General features: G+C 39.9%; 1 protein-coding gene across 1 annotated transcript in view; it reads right to left on the reverse strand.

The window, feature by feature from the left end:
• The window catches only part of TRIO (trio Rho guanine nucleotide exchange factor), a 251,638-nt gene that overhangs the window by 115,333 nt on the left and 115,877 nt on the right, over positions 1 to 20,428 (reverse strand). The window contains 3 exon segments of the mRNA XM_065052636.1: positions 5,517 to 5,691; positions 6,623 to 6,792; positions 17,047 to 17,238. Coding sequence (XP_064908708.1) covers positions 5,517 to 5,691; positions 6,623 to 6,792; positions 17,047 to 17,238 — 537 coding nt within the window.

Genomic DNA, 20,428 nt, shown 5'->3' on the forward strand with positions numbered 1-20,428 from the left:
TTTTTTTTTTAGCAGAGTTTTGCCACAAACTACTGTAGTTCATAGGAAAAGCAAAATTATAGATGAAGAACCAAGTATGGCTTAGCTCCAGAGCTCTACTATTCCAGGAGTAGGACAAACTGATGTGAATGGTGCTAAATGACAGGGAAACATCTATTTATGTAGCAAGACACAGGGAAAAGAGGACCTGACTAAGCAGGCATTAGCAACAAAGTAACTGCCTGCATAAATATTTAACCAAAGTCATTTGTTCTCAGCAAAATGAATAGGCTGCCATGCTCTCCAAGCAGTTAATTAGAGCTGTGAAGTTACCAAGACATCCAACTACAAGATAAATAACAGGAAAACAAGCCTTGTAGAAAAAAACCCCCAGAATTCAGGAGAAAGCAAAATTAAATAATCTCTATAAAGTTTCTGTAGCTATCTATAATCTTTCTTGAAGGATTGTTTCCATTCTGCTCACATTGCACCACAAAAAACAGAAAAATAAAGCCATTATTTTTACAATTGTAGCATTAGTGAGTTTACTTCCTGTTTTAAAGGTGTTCTGCAAAAATTCTACTTGATTCACTAAGCATTCAAGTTTTGCATCATGCCATGATGTGAGATAGCAAACAATTAGGATAACTATTTGCAATCCCTAAATCTGATCAGCTATAATAGTTCTCCCCAAACGAAAACAGGCAGACACTCATGTTTCAGAGGTAACAATGAAAACAGAAAAGCTGATGGTCAAGCAACGCAAGAAGAGATACAGGACATGGCCTCCAGGCACTGCTTAAATCTTCTTTCACCACACTTTCATGTGCTTTAAACATTACACACATAATCTACTTCTGCATTATGAGTGGTTTCCTCTCTGAACACACACACACACACACAGGCTTCTCCTCCCACAAAATCATAACTTCCCTTTACCTCCCTTTCACTTGGTCCATGCTCAACATGTCTCATCACCTCTCTATTCTTCATCTCCTTTTAACGGACCTGAAATACTTCAGAAACTTCAAGTCTTCCTGACAGTCCGGCCTGAGAAACCACTTACTTCCAAGCTAATCCCTTTGCTCTCTCAAACACGTCAGACCTGCTCTTTCCAGCTCGTCTTCAAAACTTTGTGTTATTCCCTGCCAAAAGCAGTGGAGGTCACCTAACATTTGTTTCTTCAAACCTCTCACTGCACTATGGCAGTTCTCACAAATCAGATTTTCCAGATTTTTCATCCTGTTCAGTTAACAACATCCATAAATTATCCTCAAGAAGTAACTGTAGTTAGACTTGGTCAAACTGAAAAACCTAAGCATTAAAGAAGGTTGTGAAACTCCACCATCAAAACATTATCTTTCACTGTCTTTCTAAACACCATTAAAAAGTGGATTAAGGTTTAACAAGGTACATTTGTGACACTGTTATAAAAACAAAGCCAGTCTATCTACCTTCAGAACAGATGCCAGAACCTTACCTCTCTTACTATCAAATTGGGTGTAAATAAAGTAATCAACACCATTAGCTCACAATGGGAGCTAAATGTCCGTATTTTTATCATAATGGAATGGTTTAAGTAGATTATAGTCACGATCTCCTCCCAGACTATCTTGCGATTCACTGTATCTGATATGAATGACAAGTAGTCTGAAGAAGTCCACACCATGTGTCACCTCAGCTAAGAGGTGTCAGTGATACTGCCTCCAAGGAACAACAATGAACAACAGTAAGAATTCTAACTTCTTCCCATGGTATTTCATGCATCCTTGAGGTTAAGATCATGGTCCACACATTGTTTAAAGCACTCTGAAACACTGTGTAAGAGCAAGACATTCCCTGTCCCCTTCAAAAGACCAGAAAGACCACAATCCAACTTAAATAAAAAATGCCAGCATGGTCCCCCATTCATTCAAAAAAATAAGTCAGTGCACATCACAGCCAGGGTTTCTAGCAAGGGCAGTAATCCTTATACTTTTTCAGCAGTACCTGTGTGGCTCAAAATGATCTATTTCAGCCATTGCACCCCCTGTGCAAACCTCAAACGCATTGAGGGCAGAGTTAAAACAAAAATAACATGCATTAAGCACTCTTTGCCCACATTCTTCAGAGCTTCCCCTGAAGTTCTGCTTTAAAAACAACACTTTTAAAGCAAATGGGCTCCTATTTTGTTTTTAAAGTTTTGTCAAGACAACTAGCACTAAACAAACAGAACAAAGATGAGCGACTAATAAACATCTAAAGCCACTGAATCACAAATTAACACCACTCTCAGGAAATGGACAACCCAGATCAAACACAGGGTAACTACTTACCATAGCATAGAAGTTCCTAGAGCAGAGTCTGAGCTGCCTGACACTGCTAGTTATTAAAAAATGTAAAGGTAACACTGACAGGACATAAGGCAGTGTGTAACACAGAAGGGATGCCGACTTTCACACGGAGTGGGAAAGAAATAAAGAAGCGCAAGTCTCTTCTCAGAGGGATGTAACTACCATTCCTTGTACCAAGTGCTAATCAGAACCTGGAAAATACTATGTGCTGGCGAGAAAGGAAAATGTAAATTGGGAAAGGGAGAAGAGCTAGATCTCTGTGATCGAGCACTTTGCATCCTTGCTTTTTCAGCTGTATGACTTAACAGGCATCTTGTAAGTGCGGGCCAAAAATAGAGTAGAGATAAAGCTGTGAGTTGAGAAGTGTGTGGTATGCTTTGTGTGGAGCCCTGACATAGGGCTTGAGGCATCTAAGTTACAGACAAGCAAAAAATGCACAGACACAGATGAGACACACGCATTTCAGGCTGCATACATTGCCACCAGTGTCACCTACCCACTGGCCAGATCCACGCACATCTTCCTTACGCAACTAAACACCGTAGCAAGGGACTCTTTATGTACATTTTGCTCCTCTCGCCTTTAGTTAATACAGGCATTCACAAAAGTCCTTCACACATTAGCTCATGATCAATGGCACTTAAAAGCCTACTGAGAATGAAGAAGGTCAAGTTCACATGCCAAGAACAAGGGGCAAAACAGAGACAGTACTGGGGTTACAGTAATTTCAGAAGAGCAGGAAAGCCTGAAAACTTGCAGGATAAAAAGACAGCAACTAAAAGAAACAGAATATTTTTTTCACTTAATAATAAGGGAAGAGTAAGGACAAGAACAAGAGGACTAACCCTGCCAGCAAATCTCACCACTGTCCCCAGAAGCACAGCTGCACAATATGATCCTGCAGTACCAGGGGAACCCTTTGTCCCATTTTAGCCTGTGTTATTTTGCAAGCTGTAAGACAACCTTTTAAAAACACCACTCGCCTTCCAGAAAAACTGTCCTCACAGGATGCTCCCCTGAATGAACTGCCCCTACAACCAAGTGTTAATTGACTGGGCCAGTCACACAAAATCCAGGACAAAGGAGGAGGTCAAAACAATGTCTCCAAGTTCCTAGTTGGCATTTGGCTCCTCCTCACTATCACATTACTTCAGCTGAGCTTCTGCTTTCAAAAAACTGACCTGGAACTAGTCCCTGCATTTTCTTCCTGGAAGTTTCCAAACAGACATCTGCCTTCAGGGAGAGGGAAAAGAGAAGCATGCTTTGCTGAGGAAGCAGAGAAGAGGACACAGTACAAAGACAGCAAAGCACTCAACATTTTGCTGAGGACCCTCTGCAGCCAGAGTCAGTTTGTTCCCTGGAGGGCTCCCTGGCAACCTTAAATAAGCATGATTTTTGTTTCCAAACCATACAAACAAAATACACCAAAACTCTTTCAACAAGGTAATTGGTACTTTGCTTTATGTTTTGTGTACCAAATGTAAAGCATGCCAAGTGTCAGCTTCAGAAAAAAATAAGACCTGTCAAGTTCAGATATGCAGCTTTCGACTCCAAAATCCTATGACCATTACCAAACAACATGCAGAGAAGTACTACTACCTATACAGATGCCACCCTGTACTGAAGGACTAGAACATATCGGCAAAGCAGGGCTCCGGAAAACAGCCTCCTGCTATTGCAGAATACTGGTTTAGGTAACCTACAGCATAGAGAGACCACCTTAATAACGAACTCCACTCAAAACTTTAACCTAATTCTTCCAGTGTCCCCCAAGGTTGCCATTTCCTCAACAAAAGTGTTCTGAGAACATCAGATACACCCCATTGAGCACTGCAGATCACTTCTGCAGACATCGCAAAATTGCTGACGGTTCCATAAAAGGGGACACTTTCTATGTTCATTCATATATAACAGTAATCCAACTAACTGTAACTATCACAGTTCTGCCCAGTCTTGCCTTCATATTCAAGAAGGCTACTCTCACATAATCAAAGTAGCAAACTCTCTGCAGACTAGTTTCACCTCCTCAGTGTGAACTGCAAAATAGAGGACCGTTTTAGTCTTCCTTTACACCAGAACTGTTATTACTACAGAAAGCACGCTCTCACTTCCTCTGTGGGCACAGATCAAGGAACTGCGTCTACCTATTCCTGCACTGCTCCTAACAATATGCTTAGCTAAATGAGACTTCAGCAGTGAAATCTAATTCGGTTTTTAAGGAGACAAAAAAAAAAAAAAAAAAAAAAAAAGAAGCTATCACTTTTGCTGACTGCCTCTTTGCCCTTACACCATTCATACCTAACCAACAGTTGCAGTTTTCACTCTGTACAAGCATATGGGCAAAGTTATTACTGTAACTCCTGGCCCAGAGTCTCAAGACAAGCCGTTTATATACTCAAGCAGCATCATTTACCAGTGGATAACCCTGAACCTTCCGAGGCACCAACTCAGTTTCAGTCACTGTGTACAGTGCTAGTTGTTTTACAGAAGTCATATGATCAAATTAGCTGAAGCTTTATAGTGCAATTCTATTAAGCTGAGCTCCATGTGGAGTTTCATGTCTGTTTGTAAGCATGTCCCTGCACACAAACAGAAACTTCCCAACTGATAAGCTGTAGCCCCTCCTCCAAGATTGGGATAGTCTCAAAACATCTTGAAGTTTTGCAGGTGTGTGGCGCTACAACTGCTTCTGCATTATTTTCAGAGGGGGAAAAGCATCTTATTTAAAAAGAAAAAAAAGCCCATACAACATCCCCAAAGATCAAAACAGAAATCCAAATACCACTTCTAGTTGTCAACTGAGAAAAGACTGCTGAATTGGAAAAGAGAAGAGGGATGTTACTACAAAGCAACAGTTTAGAGGGTTTGTAGTAAACCATCTTGCGAGTTTTACTCCCATTAATTGTAAGCATACTAAGGTAGCTTGATATTCAAACTAAACTTACCAGATGAAGCAACTAGCACATTATGGTTTTCCAAGACACTTGCTTAAAGAGGCATTGGGAGCCAATCAGAGCTGGAGTTAATATAAAAAAAACCTCAGCTCTGCACTCTGACTCTTCCATGTACAAGACAGTAACCTTAGTTCAGTAGAACTAAGTCATTCAGTCATTTGAGCCACATGCCAATGCAACCATCTCAGCATAAACGTTCCTACACAAAAGGAGAAGTAAGAGCAGTGCAACTCCAAGATCAGACACTCACATCTATTGCATCTCTTTCAAATATGCGGAGCTGCAGAAACAGCTCAAGCTTGATCTTGCGTTCTTGAAAAAGCTCCTCCATCTGCGATTGGGCCTCATCCAGCTGCTGCAGCACTGTCTCTATGTGGTTGATCGAGCTGTTATGGGGAGTCTTGTTACTAGAAATGGCAGAATCCCTTTTCAAAACAGGAAGGGGGAAGAAGGGAAGAAGGGAAGAAAGAAAAAGAGAGAGTATTATTGAAAAAAAAACAACATGCAATTTGGATGCTATACATGACCACAAAATCCAAGACTGTTTCAGACTAGGTCAGTGCAAATCATATTACATGAAAGCTAAGTCTGTACATCTTTGCTAAATAAAGTCAAAATTGTATTTCAGTACTTGAAAAAGTATTAGGAAATTAGATTACTTTCATTATTTGACTAATTCAATGTTTAAAGACATTCTGTTTACAGGAAGAATAACATTTTAAACCATAGACAACCCCTTATGTTGTGAAAAGGAAGTGGCATATGGTAGCTATTTACTTCACTGAACCTTCCTGAGAATTTAAAAAAAAAAAAAAAAAATAATAATTGAAAAAATTACTTAATCTTTTACTTTAGTATAAAACCTGCAAATTCAGATATGATAACATCAGTTCCTGCAGCAAAGGGGACTTGTATAAGTACAGCTGGAGTTCAAATTTATTTAGATTGTTACTGAATGAAATGGACTGCAAAGTAATGGTCTTTACTACAATGAAATTACTTATCAGTCAGCAAAACAACTTCAAGTGGTTCTTAACAAAAAGGCTGCTGCTCAGAACTCAGAATGCTGTGGAGCCCCACATGTCAGACTACAAAGACACAGACTGCTCCTATCACAAACGTAGCTTAGGTAAACAAAATCTCCTTCTTGTGGAAGTAATGTTTACAAGCTGAGCTTCCTGTAAACAGAGGGTTAGAGACCATCAGTACAGCATGAAACATCACTGTAGTCCTAATATTTACAAGGTTTATTTATAGGTCGTATCTTGTAGCCACCATCTCTACCCTCAAAACAGAAAGAGCTTCACAGAATATCAGACGTACACCAGAAGAGATTTAAATAAAAAATTGTTTTACCTTAGTTGCTGTATAAGATCTTCACCTTCTTTTATGACATTGACTGTAACCTGCAGAGTGGTCTGTTGTTGTTGACCAAAACGTTTAATGAGGTCTTGGACAGCCTCCACAGACTCAGCATAGACATCATCAAGCAGTTCTTTCTGCAACTCTTCAAGCCATGTCCACAGCTAGAGAAGAAGGGGGAAAAAAGAAATGTAAGCGCCAGGATCAGGCAGTCACTATTTCACATCAGTCTTCTTGGACAAGAGAAAACAGACTGAGGTGAGGGGGAGAAACAGGATTTGTTTCTCTTCATAGAAAAATCCCATCCTCAATTTCATCAAAACAAGCCTTTGTTTCAAATAAGGTTTTCGCTTCTTGGAAATACCAGGAAAGCTTTATCCGTGTTGCTAAGTCACCGTTTCTTTCCCATTTTCCTTCTACGGTACAGAGTGTATCCGACTGAGCAACACAGAGTTCATAGCGAGAACCCCATCTGCAGCTTTGCGAGAGAGTCCCTGGGAGGAAAATGCTATGGTAACACTCCCGGAGAGAAGGGAGGAAGGAAGGAAGGAAGGAAGGGAGATGTATTGTAGCCACCATCAAATTTACACTGCCAGGCTGACACACGCACACAGATAAAACAACACTCTTCAGTGGCCTTCACAAAAGGAAAACAGAACATTTCAGAAAACAAAACACAAAGAGAAATCAAATGTGAGAGGTTATTTTTCTATCATGATCTGTACAGCTATGGTGTTTATCCTCTTGATCTCAATTTTGCACTATTACAACAAAAATCATCACAAGTAATTCCACCAATTAATTCAATGTCATGTCCCACCTCCTCACTGTTTAACACATGCACGTATTCCTGTTCAGAACTGCCCACACGTTGCAGCATATGGAAAAATCCATAGGTATATGCTAGCTAGGTATCACTGCTGGTCACTTGAACTCTGCTGTGTTCTTTTCCACGATTTCACAAGGCAAGTGATGCATCCTAAGCTCTGTGTGAAAATTACGCATCAACAAACCACCAACCATCTATTGTACAACTAGTAAGAACCCTGCTTGAAGAGAAAAAGCACGGCATCTGCTGCAGCGCAACAGAACAGCTGCCCTCACAGGATGCATTCAACCCGGATCCCTCCTCTCTGTTTTACCATCACATCCCAAACTTTGCAATTCCAAGAACAAGGATTGGAGTTGGGTTTGTGGTTTTTGTTTTTGTTTTGTTTTTTAATCCTGAAAGAATAACTCTGTTCTGATTGAAAGTATTAAGATCTTTTGACTACATTTTAATATTTTCCTTTACATGTTTTAGAGATACAAATAGGCTTTATCAACTTTGAACCTAATTAAAAGGCTAACATAATAAAAATACAGACAGTAAGCAATCAAACTGGCTTAATTTCAAAAGACAGAAAAAGAAATGTTTTATTCCTTTGCTTAACATTTTTAACAGAAATACCCACTTCATGCTGCTGTTTCTGTAGTGTTCTGATCACAAAGGTTTCCTAACTACCAATGGAGCTACATTAAAACAGAAAATTCAATTAAGGATTCTAGATCTTGATTAATCGGTTTCTTTGAAGCTTTACTTTAAAACCAAATTCTAGTTTTTACATCTTAAAGCTTTACATGCCTCCTGGGGTAGGTTTTGAGTTAATCAAGCTACAGGCTAAATTTACACAAATCAGGAAGAATTAGTGATATTTAGCCACGCTCTCTTCTACAAATCTACTACCCCCTCCAAATGGAACTGCATATCCATGCACAATGTGTTATTCTGACTACTCATATGCTTCAAAGACAATCTGTCACAAATTTGAATGCAACTCCATACTTGTAAACACCCCAAGCTCAAGCCACAGCAGTCTTTCTTATTAAAAGGAGCACAAATCAATAGAACTTAGCAAGTGGGTCAAAAGCACCCATCAACATTCATTCCTTCCAGCATAACCCAATGCAGCATCCAAATTTTTCTTTCTTTCTTTTTTTTTTTTTTTTTCCAAATGCATACTTCGGAAGGCAAATTTTGTTTTGAGACAAATGAAACTTAAGCCCATGAAGCCTGACAATACAAACTGAAAACTTGTGGACATGTTTTTATTCCCCTCTTAGCTTATGAGGCTTATGTCTGAATGGTAATAATAGGACACCATGTTAGAGACCTCAGAGAGCTGGTGTGTGCACACAACCACCAGTGCAGCTTGCAATTGTGCAAATATATTCATTTGAGAACAACACTTGGTTGTTAACTGTAGATCTCATGTGTTTGGTGATAGCTGGAAGGTCTCTACCTCACGCTTATTGCACTGTCCATAAAAGGCCCGCTTTTCAGAGACGTTTATTACAGACAAACCAGAATCAAAGCCAATTTGAGTGTCTTGGACTATATCAAGTTTGTCCCTTGGCTTCCTTACAAGCACCTGCACCATGGCTGAAGGCAAGTCTAAGGACCACTAGGACTTTTTCTGGTGTGTCCTTTGCAGCTGGGTTGTGTCACACCTGTACAAGGGACAGCTCACCTCCATCACTTCTTATTCTTCACATACACTTCAGCTGCTTCTGTAACTAGGTGAAGAGGACCTGGCAGGAGTAACACAACTTTAAGTGTTAGGCTGGTGATGTATAGTGCACATCAATACTTCCCTTAAAGCTCAGCCTGGATGCTGGGGATAGAGCCAACACAGAACAAACAGACTTTTCCTTCTGTGTAGCCAGTTCAAAGCAACATCACCTGCCTAGAGCAGAAAGACATGGGCAACAGCACAACAGCGTTACGCCAACTGGCTTTAATGCCTGGTCAACATGGGATGACTGTAGGCATGGTCACTTGCCCCCACGGTACCAGAGGGCTCAAAAATACACTCTGTTTGCCTAGTTCATTACCTGAATTGCCCACTGCTTGGGAAGGAAAAACATTTTACAAATGTGCAGAAAAAGAAGGACAGTAATTAGTATGCATTACTTGCCTAGCTGTTGAAAGTAGAACAATTTAAGCCATTTCTCGAGTGACTAAACAGCTCTCTGACACTTCATAGCAAAAGCTACTCTAACACATTCTCAAATAAGCTTTTTACACATCTCCACTAAGTAAGTTTCTGACGAAGTTTCCCCTCAAAATAATCTTGATGTTTATACATGAAAATTAGAATAAAGCCACCACAGATGAAGGAAACTGTCAGGTTATTAAAGCTGGATAAAAATTCTTGCAATTTACTGAGAGGAGCTTAATTCATAATGGGTGGCAATAGCCAGCTGGCTTGTATTTAGCTTTAAAAGCAGAATGAGCACTGGATATACTGGAAATGACGTAAATTACCTTGTTTTCAGAAACAAAACTAAGGATGAAGACAGTACAAGATTGCACAGCAAGCCAAAAGAAAGCAAACAGTTTACAGTGGGGGGTGAACAGAGACTGGAGCTTACCCATACACGTTCAGCAGTGCAGAACTACAGATTTTGTAGTACAATGATTTTCTGAGGTGACCCATTATTCCATAAAAGAGAGCTTGGCAACCGAAATCCAGTGGGGGGAAAACAAACAAACAAACAAACAAACAAAAAAAAACCCACAACAAACCAAACAATCACAAACAAACTTGTCACTAAAAACTATGAACTTTATCTCAGTGTGAACTTTTCAGCAACTTCCAGGCATGTTCTTTTCTATTGTCTGTAAAAGAAGCAGCATGAAGATCCCTAAGAAAAACAAGTCCTATGACCTCAGAACTTTATCCAGCAGCAAGACAACTCTAACATACAGTGAGAAAACTGTATAAATAACTCAATCCAGTCTCAGAAGGAAGCTCTTCTGCTCTTTTCATCTGCTCTTCACATCTTATCAGAATTAAAATTGGGGAGGGAAATAAAATTCTGAATCCCTGACAGGCAAATGTTTCACCCAGCAGTTTTTTTTCCTGATCTAAATTTAGCACAGACTAAGAAACATCTGTTTGAATGAGCCTGCATCCTGTGCTACCTCTTTCCTAAGTTCTTGGGAGCACGCCATTAGTCACTGAGATGGTATTATTTTAATTGTCTGCAACATCCTGGAAGTTTCAGTGTTTCCATCATGGGCCTCTCTCTCTCCATTTAGGTTACATCCCTGCAATCTCCTGAAAAACTGCAGTTAAATGAGACCTTACTGTATTTTACTGATCATAATCAGAGAAAATTATTTTTGAGTAAATATCTTCCCAAGCACACTGAGTTATTTTATAAGAGTAAAATATCCATCGCGCGCTTTCACAATTTATTTTATTTTTCATTTTTGTAATAGCAGCTTTCAGATATGCAGTCAGCCTTCTCAGCAGGCTAAGACAAAGGAAGGCACGCAGTTTCTGCGTGTAAAAACTGCCAATTCCTCTTTCCGCCCCTGCCACCCAGCACAGCATTGCAGTATGTGTACTATCACAGGCACAGTTGTTGTAGGAGCTGTTATTTGTACAGGGCTAAATGTTGCAATAATATTCCCTATTAAGTATATCTGGACATAGAAAGGGGCTGATATGTTTGTACCATCCTCGAAGCAAAAACAAGTGTGTCACATCTTTCTAAAATCATATCAACGACTGTTACGCTGCTACTGTTAGGCTGCTAGGATTAGTCCCATTTCTTAACTGCACAAGAAAAAGAGTCTATACCATAGCTTTACACAGTTTAAAGGCCAATTTCTACCTCACCTCTCTCAAGCACTTAGTGCTATTTCAATAATGCATGGACTTTAATCTGATCCCCCTTTTTCAAGCAAAGTAGCTATCAGTATTGAAAAACTCAAGAGAGAAAAATCTGTGCTGGTTAACTGGATTCCAATCCTATCGAACCAGTAAGCCACAACACACTCCAGTGTGCTGCCACTGAATGGTTCTCTTATTTCAGTTTTAAAAACTGTCCTCCTCAACTCTCAGCTTCAAGATGACTGTCCTATCAAAGTACTGGCCAGAGACTGCACCACATACACTTTTCCAGACCCATAACATTAAGCATTGTTGTGCTATAATGACACAATAAAAATATCAGAGATGCACAAAAGCCCAGGGGACAGAGCCTTCACACTTAGATGGGGGCATCCAGAAGCTGCTCTGCTGCCAGGAAATGGCATGCAGAAGAGAAAGCAGCCTTATTATGCCATCCAAATCCAACCTGTAGACCATCAGCACAGATGACTCAAACATTCAGGAGTGACAGGAGACCAGAAGCACAGGTCTGTTACCTCAGGGTCCACCCTGGGGTGAAATGAATGAAAGGCTGCACAGACAGACACCATTTCCATACCAGATAATGCAAAGGAGGACATATTTCTGTCAGTGAGTTGTGAGACAAAGCAAGACCATTATCACCAAGGTTTTCCAAATGAAATACATATTCATAGCTAGGTGTGAATGAATCAGCAGCATTATGGCCAGAGCAAAACCTCCTCAACCTTCTCATGCACTGGCATGCTCAAAAGGATGCCACCTTCCTTCAACAGCTTGCACAGACTACTGTTTCATTGCTTTTGGTCAGGAATAGCAAGGTTTTGTATTGGAAATGTTAGCCAATTCTACTTCCCTTTTCTTTGTTTCAATCTCAGTCTATTCTGGTGCAAAGTTTAGTCTGAGTAAGAGAAAAAAAGAGACTTCTTCTAGTAACACTATTAAGCATATTGTGTATACATACAAAGCACTCTGAGCTATTGTATAATTGACTTGTCAGAATACACACAAAAGGTTATATGCAAAAAGCCAACAGGCTCTTGTGAGATCATTCTCTTCCACGTACAGTCAGCCTCGTCTGTATTCCCACACTTGACTCTAGTAAGGAAAATATCTGTTGCTCTACTTTGGCACTACTACAAACACCTGGTTTGGCCAGGATTCCAGTCTTCCCACTCATAGATGCTGAGGGAGCCATTTCAGAGAGAGCATGTGTGTGCGCATGTGTGTCTGTGGCTATGTGTATGGAAGAGTTTGAATTCACACCGAAATCCTGTTCATCTCTACTTGGTGACAGATTCTACAGCAAAGACTATCATGACTCTTGCTCCTATGTTCTGCACACAACCTTTTATAATAAGCATTCATTTAGGAAACATATCTGTGCAATTTTTTTTCTCACCTTGTCCCTCCTCATATTTATTAAATGTCAAAAGACATAAAAGCCATAAGGATTCACTGTCTTGCAATGGTTAACAGTTTCAGATGTTCAGTTGCATTTTATCCATCTTCAAGCTGAGAACCTGCCAGGATACAGTACTTTCAATGCAAAGATTCTGGCAGGGATATTTATGGTCCCAAACACTTTTAAAGCTCGCCAGCGCACGGCTTAACTTCAGTACATCACTGAAAAATTTGGCTTAAGGATTGAAATTTCTCACTGTTTGCATGGGAGCTAAAAATCAATATTCACAGCCTTACAAATTTAAAACTAGTAATAACATAACAACATGGAATCACAATTTATATACAGAAAGCAACTGATTTTCTTGGATCACCATTAAGCAAAGTGAGTAATGGTGTACCATTCCATAACATTGCATTTCTGGCTTTTCTGAATACATCCTCTTTTTCCCCAATGAAAAATGTGGTCTACTGAGGTTAGTCTATGAGGAGCCTGAGAACTTATACATTGTTTTCCGATGTCTGTAAGCCACAGGAAGCTCTGCCAGCTTGTAACCACCTGGCTACAGAACTTCTGGAAATGTTAAAGACAGCCAACGTGCATCGTAACAGGCTGCTGCACATACAGTACACAGCTGCTCTGTGCGCAGGTATAGCAGAAGTCTGTTGCTTCCAGGACGTGCCAAGCTGAACTATTGCTTTTGAGGCAAGCACACACCCCTTCTGAAAGCAGGAACTGTGCTGATTTACCAAGCACCAACAAAGTAACAGTACTGCGCAGACACTGCGGGGCTGATGCTTCCCAGGGAAGTTGGGTAAAGTCACAGGCAAATTGTGTGCCAAGTATAAAGGTTACTATCCCGGTTTTGGCTGGGATTGAGTTAATTTTCTTCCTAGTAGCTGGTATAGTGCTGTGTTTTGGATTTAGTATGAGAATAAAGGTGTTAGCACACTGATGTTTGAGTTGTTGGCAAGCAGTCAAGGAATTTTCTGCTTCTCACACCACCCCACTGTTGAGGAGTCTGGGAGTGCACTAAAGTTTGGGAGGGGACAGCTGACCTCAACTGACCAAAGGGATATTCCACACCACATGACATCATGTTCAGCATATAGCGCTGGGGAAAGGAGGAAGAAGGGGGAAAACGTTCAGAGTGATGGTGTTTGTCTTCCCAAGTAACTGTTAGACGTGATAGAGCCTGGCTTTCCTGGAGATGGCTGAACACCTGCCTGCCAATGGCAAGCAGTGAATGAATTCCTCATTTTCTTTGCTTGCGTGTGCAGCTTTTGCTTTACTTATTAAACTGCCTTTATCTCAACCCAGGAGTTTTCTTATTTTCACTCTTCTGATTCTCTCCCCCATCCCACCCGAAGGGGCTGAGTGAGTGGCTGCGTGGTGCTTAGTTGCCAGTTGGGGTTAAACCATGACAGTTATGTAAAGCTACAGAGGAAAAGTAGTATTGGAATGCTCTCATCCAGAGAAGGAACATTGATTCAACATGAAGTATTTCTGGGAAAAAGAATACAACACAACAAAACATTCTACTTAAAAAAAAAAAAACCAAGTTATTGAATGGATATTGGAGCCAGACTTCAAAGTCTCAAAACAGCCAACAACTCAAGATTACCAGCTTTTCTCAGCTCTGTGGCTCCCTCCAAACTGTAACACACAAACAGGGGTTTTGTACTTTATGCCTGTTTTATAGACCAGAAAAACAAATCAAAAAAAGAAGAAACAAAATTCACCCTGAATACTTGAAAGGCAAAATGTGTTGGTGGGCTTTTTTTGTTTGTTTTGTTTGATTTGGGGTTTGTTTATTTTTGTTTGTGGGTTTGTTTCATTGGTTGGTTTGGGGGTTTTGTTTTGTATTGTTTTTCTCTTTTTTAAACAACTGAAGTATCTCCTTCCGGTTCAACTACTATGCTACCACTTGAACTCCTCTCTTCACTAGCTAAGTCTGCACATTAATTTCTTCACTCCATCATATAGTGGAAAACTATGCACTAATTCATTCAGCAACTTCCCACATCCTGCAGGAGAAATGCAATTGTCCTGCCAGCAAAGCATGGATGATTTTCAGGTTCAGGGCATTTTTATCATCTATCTGCTTTGTGATGCCTTCTCAGCACTCTTCATGTATGTTTGTTAACAAACAATGTGCTCTTGAAAACAGACCAGAAAACACAAAGCACAAGACAGCTTTGACTTTGCTATCTCTTTACACCTTAACCAAAGGACTAGTCTATTAAATATGAACCACCTGCCTCACACTTTCATCTGTATTTGTAAGTAGAATGCAAATAAATAAAAATATAGTCTTACTTATATAAGTAGTCTTTTTAACTTTCAGGGCTTTATTAGGTATAAAGTTCAGCCACATGACAAAAAAAAACCCCACAACCTGTGTACATCAGCCACAGTACCTTTCCCCCAAAGTCTAGGCTGCAAAGAGGCTGCCATAGTAACAGCTGCGCGCACTTAAGAGTTCACAATAGTATCTATTTTCCCAAAGACATAAATCAAGATACAGACTATTCTTTTTTTAATAAAACATTATTATCTAGGGGAGCAGTGCCGACATTCCAGCACATCTGGATCAGCCTCTCAGAATTATTCAACAGTGACTCACAGATCAGTCTGCCTTTCAGTTTTTGGGATTCTTCAAAGTCCTTTCCTTGCAAATCCTTTTACAGTCTCCATCTTTCATCACTACAACAAACTGTATCCCTTTAAATACCATTCCAACTGCTCTTCTTGATGCTAAGAAAAACAGGTAATGAATAAATCTATAGAAACAATGAACATGTCTCAGCAGCTGCCTGCTCCTGTGCTTTGCAACAGGCAATGGAACAGCACTACGTGCTTCAGAAAAGTAAAATAAAAAAGTCGCCCCCTCAGAATAGCTTACGATACGGCATTTATGTTTTGTTTAAAAAAGGAGAGTCCTGGGAGAATATCGGCAAGGAAGCACGTAACAGAAAACTGATGGGGGAGCTATGTACTCATGTCTAGAGCTAAAAAGTAATTCACTCCTGAGCTTCTTCAAAACCCAACTGCCCTTGTGTGTTTGTTTCAAGTGCAAAGCAGATGTTTCACATACAAAAAACCTCCCACCCTTACCCTCTACAAGGTTTTGCTGAAGAAGCTACTTTGAATACTATGCATCCCCACTGAACAGGCCATTTCTTGATGTAGGGTAAAGGGAAGGAAGACATACTCTAACATGCTGTGATCCAGAAGCCTTTCATATTTTCACCTAGTTGGAGCAGTAAGAAGATTTAACACAAGCTCTGAACAGAAAACAAGTAACCTACAGTTTTTAAAATTTGCCACTACTTTTAACCAAAACCGCTTACTGTAGTCCTTACTAATGCTCTAGCCTGTTCCTCCCCTCTCCTATGAACTTACAAATTTGTATGATCTCTGTTCTGAATCAGAACAGAAAACTCATCTGGCTGAAAACTGCGTTTGGTTGAATTTTATTTTTCCTGGTGTATCAGTTCAACCTTTGAAGAAGACTAAAAATTGCAAACATGAGGCAAACCATTGTCATTATCAGATAGTTCTTCATAGCCTAAAGAGCTTATCTATATACAAGATCAAAATGCAGTGTGTAAAACAGCAAAAGGAAACAAAGCCTCTCTGGGCAGCAGGGTTGCCTTAGGTAATCTTGTGCTTCTGCCACGCGTTTCAGTCTCCTAAACAGTGTCAGCCTAACCATGTGTGTGACAACTCAGTTAACTTCACTGGAGAGCTGGTTGGACCAAGCAAAACAAAAACAAACAAACCAAAAGAAAAAGCAGCAAGAAACAAACAAAAAGCAACACGAACAAAAGCAACAAACATGGAAAATAAACAAACAACCCACAAACAACTCCCCAAAAAAACAAAAGCACAGAAAAACCAACCATCCAAAAACACTAAAAACCAAAACCAAACAACAACAACAACACCCAAACAACAACAAAGAAAAAAACACCCTCACGAAAGACAGAAGTGCACAGTACTGATTCCCCTGCAACGCTGTCTTTTAGCTGTATCAGTTCCCTGACCTGGCCCTTCCCTGTGGCCAAACAAGCATGTGTACTTGCACAATAAAGGAGGCAGAAGCTTCGTGTGAAAAGCAAAAATAAATAAAAAAGTAAAAGAAAAAATCCATAACCGAGACAACTACCCTACCCCAGCCCTCAATCCGCAGTGAATTACAAACCAAAACTCATCCTATAATAGGTGTTTTATGACCTGCTGTGGCAAGGTTCTAACAATGAAAGTAACATTGGACAATACTGGTTTTAAGGCTTAAAGTTAGGACCACAACTTAGCAGCAGCTTTACCTCTTTAACATGAGTGTGAAAGGACACAGACATGTCCAGCAGGATCTTGCGTTGCTCCACACGCCTCACAAAATCCTGTATCCGGTCTTCGAGCTGATGGGCAGCTTGATAAATTTCCTCTGGGTCACACTCCCCAGTCTGAGCAAGCTGTTCAGCTGCTTCTAGGAGTTTATCTGCGTTCGTATATGTGTTCTGTAGAGAAATAAGTTAGTTTCACAGGATTAAATAGAAGAAAATCCAGTCAGTATACTTTAAAGACACTCCACTAATGAAAACAAAAGCACAAGAAGGCCCTTGGAATGTATTTTTCTTTCCTCCTTTTTTAAGGTAGTAGAACATAATCTTGCCATTTTTTTTATATTTCTAGATACTTTTTCATTTAACTGTGAATAAATTGATTCCTTAGCTCCTTATTTATGTCTATTCATATGTCTCCTCAATCTAGAGCTTGGAAGCCTATTTATGCTTCCTTAGAATTAGTATTTTATATTCACAACTAGCATAAAGATCAGCCTAAGTGTCTGATTACTTGCAAACTGGCCTATTTCAACACTTGAAAAAAAATCACTAGAGTCACAGCCAGAATACTTTTCAAATGTGCATTACTAGAAGTGAGAAAGTTTTAGCTACTGGTAGAGACAATACCAAATCCACACATCCAGCAAGAAGGTGGAAAGTAACCAGGCACAAAAAGGTAAAATTTCTTTCCATCCTTACAGAAGTGAGGTACCTAAAAATTCACGTGTCAAGTGGATCATCATTTGTGAAAAAGCAGAAGCAGAGGAACATCTATAAATCAGCTACAGGTGACTGTCAGAGTGGAATATTGTCCGAAGACGCCATAGGATTAACAAATGCAGATCAGCAGTCTTAGAGGAGGCTTGGGTCAAGGAAGAAAACAGAATGGGAGAAGTCTGGTACCTGATGTGCTGAGAGTGCTATGGCCCAGAGAAGAAAGAGATGTTTAAAAAACTCTTAAAACTTAGAACTGGCAGCCTTTATATCTATCTATCTTTCTCATTAATTCAAAATAGTACTGTTTCCAAACATTTGCTATAATTTGGGTGCTCTTTTGAGCCTAACCTTGGGTTTTCATGACTTAGAATGGTTCTAAAACAGACTCCTCAAGAAAGCATAGAACATTAACCTCTAAGGAAAATAGACTGAAGTCAAGTATACACTAAAGAAGCTTTGCTTACTTCACCACATCAGGTCTCCTGATAAATTTGCACCACAGACTATTAAAATAAATCCTCACATTATAAACTACACTTTTCTCTTTTCCCTTCTGCCCTTCCATCTTTTCCTCAACTCAATTACATCAGGTAAAAACACTGCTTGCCAAGTTAAACTAAGCATATGCAAATGTACTTTACTTTGTCATAAGTACAGTATCACACCTCTAATTAACATTTGAATACCCACAAAAGTTAAATCCAAGTCTGGCCCTACAACTCAACTAAGGGGCAGGAAACAAGAGGTCTCTGCCAGGGTCTCAGGCAAATTACCAGGCAAACCCAGGACAGATTACATTACTCAGTGCAGCTTTCATATAGCTGGGGAAAGTTCCCCCTTCATTTATTACAGTCTATTAATGTAAGGAATTCAATCCACGCTGCTCCTTGATTTTGACAATGTGCATCTTAGCCTTTCCTTAACCTTTAGCTTTCTAATTGCATGGAGATGTAGGGAACTCCTCCCCGCTTTCCCTGGGAAAGCCTGCACAGACTAACACAAACCCACCCTTTTCAGCAGGGAGTTCACTAATCAATGCTCTAGATCACTGGCTCAGGCCACGTTGGCCTGGAACACACTCTGGTCTGTGCTTTGGTGTTTTGACTTCCACAGTCACAGCTCACACGTGTTCAAGGGGCAAGGCCAAAGAGCCTTAAGGCGCTCCTCGAACAACAACTACTTCATCAACACAGAGAGGCACACCCAGCTGCAGATGGCTGAAACAGAAGTTTCCTATTTTAATGAAAACTTTCTCTCACATGTAAAACATTATTTATGAATTTCAGGAGTATCTTCCGCGTAACACAGGCTTATCAGACTTCTTTCTGTAAACTGTACGGTGAACTGTCCGGACTTAGAAATGATCCCAACTTAGATGCTACTTCAAAAGGGGTTGCAATTCTCAAACCTTAATAGCAGACACATGCCTTATCACTGATATTTCTCTTCCATGTAGATCTGAAATACAATATAAATATTCATCTTGGTAGATAATAACTGCCCTTTGGAATAGAAATCGCAGCAATTAGGCATGCTGTACTAACTACTGCCTTTCCCAGCTCTCTGATTACTACCTGTTTCCACCCAAGCATTGTTTAGAAGTAATGTGAAGATTTAGAAAACGTTGGTCCCAAGGTGTACTCAGTTACAAAACAGAAGGTTAGGTAGAAAGAGCAGTAGTTCTCCCTTGAAGCTGCTTATTCCAGTTTCCTAAATTGACAAAGAAGCCTTCATGGGGATAAATTCAACATAGTTTTGAAAGGGATTAACCTTTGCTCAGAATTTCTCCACTAGCACACCCTCCCCAAACCCCAGGGGAAACAAATCAGCTTTAAGAAGTCCTCTAGCCCATCCTTCTGTGCCCCAAGATGCAGTCAGGACTTCAGTGTAGAGTCTTTAAGAGGCATTCTCCAAACTGCTGAAGTCTCTTCATAATGGAGAGTTCACCACCTTCCCCAAAAACATATCTCATCACTTTACTAGTCTTCCTGTTGAGAATCTTTCTCTACATATTCTTCAGAAAAAACAAACATCATATTTTTAGAAAATATGTGAAGTGACTGATGCGTCATAGAAAAGTCAAAGGTGAAGTTTAAAATACTAGTGCAGAAATAAGTACTATCAACAATAAATACAACAGCAGAAGTGAAGGTATGGACTGAATTTTATACCAACTGGAGTTCATTGCACTACAGAGGGGGAAGAGAGACACACACGGATGGAGGTAGATTAACAGAGGTGTACAAATCATTAGAGAAAATTAAGACAGATTATTCATTAAATACAGTGGATGCTATCATGGTTAAGCATCAGACAACACACTTAAAACTAAAAAGTAAAAGTATTTTTCATCTAAGAGGCAATTAAATTGCATAACTCATTGCCACAGGATCTGGCATACATTCCAAGAGCATAAATGTGTTCAAAAAATATCTAGCCTAATTAAGAGAAGTCCATCAGTGACTGTTAAGCACTGGTTCTGCTGCATCCTTCAGTTCCAGATATCAAATAGGACCAGATAACTGGGAGGGTAAAGGTAACATTTTAAGCATACAGTCAATTTTCTTTGTGCATCTAGTGGTGTCTACAGGACGCTGTAAGACAGACCTTTAGTTTGACGCATTATAGCCATTCATGGGTATAGAAT

Source organism: Columba livia, chromosome 2 (genome assembly GCF_036013475.1).
Source record: "Columba livia isolate bColLiv1 breed racing homer chromosome 2, bColLiv1.pat.W.v2, whole genome shotgun sequence".
NCBI classification, from domain to species: domain Eukaryota; kingdom Metazoa; phylum Chordata; class Aves; order Columbiformes; family Columbidae; genus Columba; species Columba livia.